This window comes from Crinia signifera, chromosome 1 (genome assembly GCF_055691185.1).
Source record: "Crinia signifera chromosome 1, ASM5569118v1, whole genome shotgun sequence".
NCBI classification, from domain to species: domain Eukaryota; kingdom Metazoa; phylum Chordata; class Amphibia; order Anura; family Myobatrachidae; genus Crinia; species Crinia signifera.
In genome coordinates this window covers 52,939,199-52,943,480 of record NC_139217.1, presented here as the reverse complement: position 1 = coordinate 52,943,480, position 4,282 = coordinate 52,939,199, and the positions used below count along the sequence as shown (strand labels likewise).

The window sequence follows — 4,282 nt, the reverse complement described above, 5'->3', positions numbered from 1 at the left end:
AAGTTGTTTATTTATTTCTTTGTTTGTTTGTTTTCATTAAATAAAGATCTTTATTCCCAGCGCCAGGTAACTGCCATTTTGCAAAAACCGATTTAGATTTTATTCCTCAAACCCATAGAGGAAGTAATGATTTTAACGATCCATAATGATATTATTAATAATAATTAAATAAACAAAAGAACAGAAGAACTACAAGCATTGTCTTTGGAAGTACAAAAGAGAAAAGTTTAATTGCGACCTCTTTTTTGTTTGTTTGTTTGTTTGTTTGTTTGTTTGTTTGTTTGTTTGCAGTCAAACCCAAGTCAGCGTTATTGCACGTTTCAAATGTAAATGCATAAAATCAAGTAACGATGTAAGTAGCGATATGTAGTAAATACAAAATATTTGGATCGAAAAAGTTCTGTGTGCTCTTGGCAGTTCTCAGACCAGCCCGGTCATCTGCGATCTTATAAAGGGCACTGAGTTGGGGAAGGTGGCCAGGGGGTAGCTGACGGCACTGGAGAAGCCCACCAGTGGAGGGGAGAGGTGTGGTAGGCTGAAGCCCAGGGCACTGGTGGGAGAGTTCTCATGGTACAGTATAGGGACCCTTACTATCCTTTGGGTGGTGTGGGAGATATTGGCAGCCTCTAGGTCGGCAGCCAGTTGCCTCTTCCATTTGTTCCTCCTGTTCTGAAACCAGATTTTGACTTGTGTCTCTGTGAGGTGAAGGGAGGCCGCCAGCCCAGCTCTCTCAGAGCTGCTGAGATACCTCTTCATGTCAAAGGTGGACTCCAGCTGGAAGACCTGGCTCCTGCTGAACACAGTGCGGGTCTTCTTCTTGCGGGAGGACTTCTGCTCTGAGTCCTGCTCAGACTTCTGGTCCTCCTGGCATGGGAAGTCTTCTCTGTCCTCTGAGCCACCGCTTAGCTTCCTGTGCGCCTTGCACTGGCTCCCTGCGCTCTCCAGGATCTCGGGAGAGTCTCTGTCACTGGCTGGATGGGGGAGAAGAAGACATTAGCCAACACTACAAAGCTGCATTAATTGCACATTTATCACAACCCTTTTTTTATCAATAGCAATGTGTTCATCTCACTAGGGATCAATGGATCAATACCCCCATCATTATAGTGCATCCAGGGCATCACTACTCTGTAGTATGGGCATCATCTATTACCAGGGGGTTACAGCAGCTTCAGGCACAGGTGGTGGAACTAGAATTTACCGCAGGCTCGAACAGGCAGAGAAGGCTGGGACTTGTGGTATCATAAGAGGTAGCCTATGCAGCATAATTCAGAAGATGAATAAATTCGTGTGTTTAACGATTTTCTAACTATCCATTAACATTATATATATATATATATATATATATATATATATATATATATATATATATATATATATATATATATATAGTGCGCCTAGTAGTGAGAACTGTGTGAGCCCTGTTTTTGTTGCATTTCCTTGATTATTATTTAAGGGAAACACGAGACGATATATAACATTCCCCAGTTGTCTCCTCTGCTGAGGCTGCCGATTTCTTTCAGTTACGTGGTGACAGGTAGAAAGAAAGGTGGCGCTTCTGTATACAGAGTCCCTGTGTTTTGCTGGGATAGGGGGTCACAAGACAAAACTATTTTAATACAACCGAGAGACATTGACATAACGTTAGAACGTGTCCGAAGTTATTTTAAACCGAACGTTATAAAAACTCAAATAAATAAATTGTGATGTTTTCTCCAAGAGATTTGGTACAATATACTATGTGGGGCTGGCAGTCAGTAACTGGGTTTAATATAATACTACTACTACTACTACTACTACTACTACTACTACTACTACTACTACTAATAATAATAAAAATAATAATATATATATATATTTTTTAAATATATATATATATATATATATATATATATGTCGCCTAATTTAATTTAATATATATTTACATATTTTCAAACCATGTGTCTTTCTTTTTATAATGTATATAACGCAACTGACAGTAAATCTCAATCATGTAAATGAATAATAAATATACAACATGTACAATGATGTCTGATAATACAGCGCCAATGCCATACTTGTGTACAGTGATGTATACACTGGCGGCGGCTTTGATGGATATATTAATAAGGCCTACTTCTTTCATTACTTGTCTCCTTTTGCATGTATGTTTGTGTGTGTGTGTGTATATATATATATATATATATATATATATATAATATATATATATATATATATATATACATGCTGTATTTAAACCAGTATAGGCCTCAATTTCGTCCATATATCTCACACACTAAATACAATATACATTCTGCAGAAGGATGCTTGCTGCTTGTAAATAAAGACACATATTTGAATCTAATAACATATCGACTTTGGAATCACAAATCAATCCGATTACAGTCCTATAAGACTACTTATTCTTTATCTGTCAAACAATATGTATCTCTTGATTAGACAGATCTGAGAACAAGCCATTTAAAGGTTCTCCTTTCTTTCCATAGATCTGAGCAAATGGAAAAACCCAGCGGTGGCAGATCCAGCATCCTGTGCACCAGAACATGGGTGATATATGGGTACTGAGCCCCCGGTATCATTAATACAAAAACTGCTCTTTAACTGGGCCCACATGACAGAGCTATCCAATATGGCTTCCTGGCCAATACCGGCAGGGTTAAATCAGGAATACAGGGTAGCCCTAAATATAAAGGGGTCCTTTTTTATTCTTAGTTAAACAAATGACCTGGCAGTGCACAATTTATCAGAGTTATCGCTTATGAATTGATTGCTGCGATAAATACATTGTAACGACCGCCTGAAGCTGCAACAGTTGCACGATTGTAATTATTACAGCCTCCGTCGGTTTATAATGCACTCAGCATCGTGCTAATAGAAAGCCATGAAAGATTCATCAGTGCAGGAAGTGGTACAAGTGCCACAATACATTACAATGACAAGAAGGAGCACACACTCACTTTCAGGGCTGGTGCATCCGATGTAAGTGGCCTGCGCTCTCTTGTACCACTCCATGGTGTTCTCCCTGAGTGGGTAGCTTCCGTGGGAGCTGTAGCTGTAAGGGGAGACCTGGCAGCACACCGAGTGGAAATGGCCCCCAGCTAGCCATAGCCCACTTTCCTGCAAGGTGGCCCCATCCTCCGGGCTAGCTCTCTTCTTGTCTTTATTAGTCTCGGTCCCCAGCAGATTCTCGATGTAGAAGGACGACACCCTGGCTGGGGGCGAGCTGTGGTTCTCCGTGGAGTCATCCGGCATTTTGGCAGTGCCCCTCTCACCCTGGCAGTGGCGAGTTTGGATGGTGCTGGTTTGGATGCTGCGCCGCGCTGTGCGCACGGAGCCACCGTCTGCCGCTCAGCACTATGCGCAAGGAGCCGCTTCTGCGAGAGTGCCGCTTGGTCCCCCAGCAATCATGTCACATAGCTGCTGCACGGAGAGCTAGAGCCCCGGCAAGTCGCTGCTCTCTCATGCACACACACAGGGACCCATGAAAAACAGACGATAATAATGAAATAAAAATGTCATGCGAGTTAAACGCTTTCTCTTTGCGGCAATCTCCGATTGGGCGAGCAGTGATCGGCAAATTGGATTATTCAGAGGAAAATAAGGAGAATTACTCTCGATGAGTTCACTTCTCTGCTTAGTAGTGTGTGTGCCTGGGGGCCCTAGAAGTGCCTTGTCAGTCAGGAGCTTTATTTAGGTCAATTAGGGAAGCAAATCAAACTGCAGGAGAGAGGAAGGCAAATGCTGGAATTCCCAGGAGTGGAGGGAGGGAGGGGAGTTAAAGGGCTGGAGAGGAAAAGGGGAGGAGATGGAGTGGAGCAAAGGGGGTGAGGTTAAAGGACAACAAAAAGAGAGTGAAAGAGAGAGAGAGAGGGGGGGGGGGGGGGGGGGGAGAGAGAGAGAGATAGAGAAAGAAAGTGAAGAAGATGAGGCCAGAATGTAGAACAGACAATGGAGCAGGTGATTGGGATACAGGAGACGAGTATAGATAGTGTATAGACGTGAGGATGTTCCCCAGTACTTATTCCTGCCTGTTACCCCTCTCCATTCCTACTACTTATTATTATTATTGTCACACAAGCAAACGTGTCACTATTACACAGCAAGACCCTCTGCCATTATAATGTACACTGTACACTGCACTGGCTGAGTGCAGGGGATGTCGTGCTGTGTAATAGTGGTGGTGTGTGTGTGTGTGTGTGTGTGTGTGTGTGTGTGTGTGTGTGTGTGGTGTGTGTGTGTGTGTGTGTGTGTGTGTGTGTGTGTGTGTGTGTGTGTGTGTGTG

The 4,282-nt window shown here is 42.9% G+C and overlaps 1 protein-coding gene across 1 annotated transcript; it reads right to left on the bottom strand.

The window, feature by feature from the left end:
* Nucleotides 1–274: 274 nt before the first annotated feature.
* Nucleotides 275–3,683, bottom strand: HMX1 (H6 family homeobox 1). The gene is made up of 2 exons (XM_083155978.1): nucleotides 2,958–3,683; nucleotides 275–971 (listed from the first exon to the last, which is right to left on the bottom strand). Exons 1-2 carry the CDS (start codon nucleotides 3,250–3,252, stop codon nucleotides 421–423), a joined length of 846 nt encoding a protein of 281 aa, XP_083012104.1. The 5' UTR covers nucleotides 3,253–3,683; the 3' UTR covers nucleotides 275–420.
* Between the last annotated feature and the right edge of the window lie 599 nt (nucleotides 3,684–4,282).

Excerpts from the sequence above, each read along its gene's own strand:
- HMX1 (XM_083155978.1), bottom strand. The coding sequence starts at position 3,252 with ATGCCGGATGACTCCACGGAGAACCACAGCTCGCCCCCAGCCAGGGTG. Across the intron at positions 972-2,957 it reads CGGATGCACCAGCCCTGAAA|CCAGTGACAGAGACTCTCCC; the intron begins GTGAGTGTGTGC and ends TCCCCCATCCAG.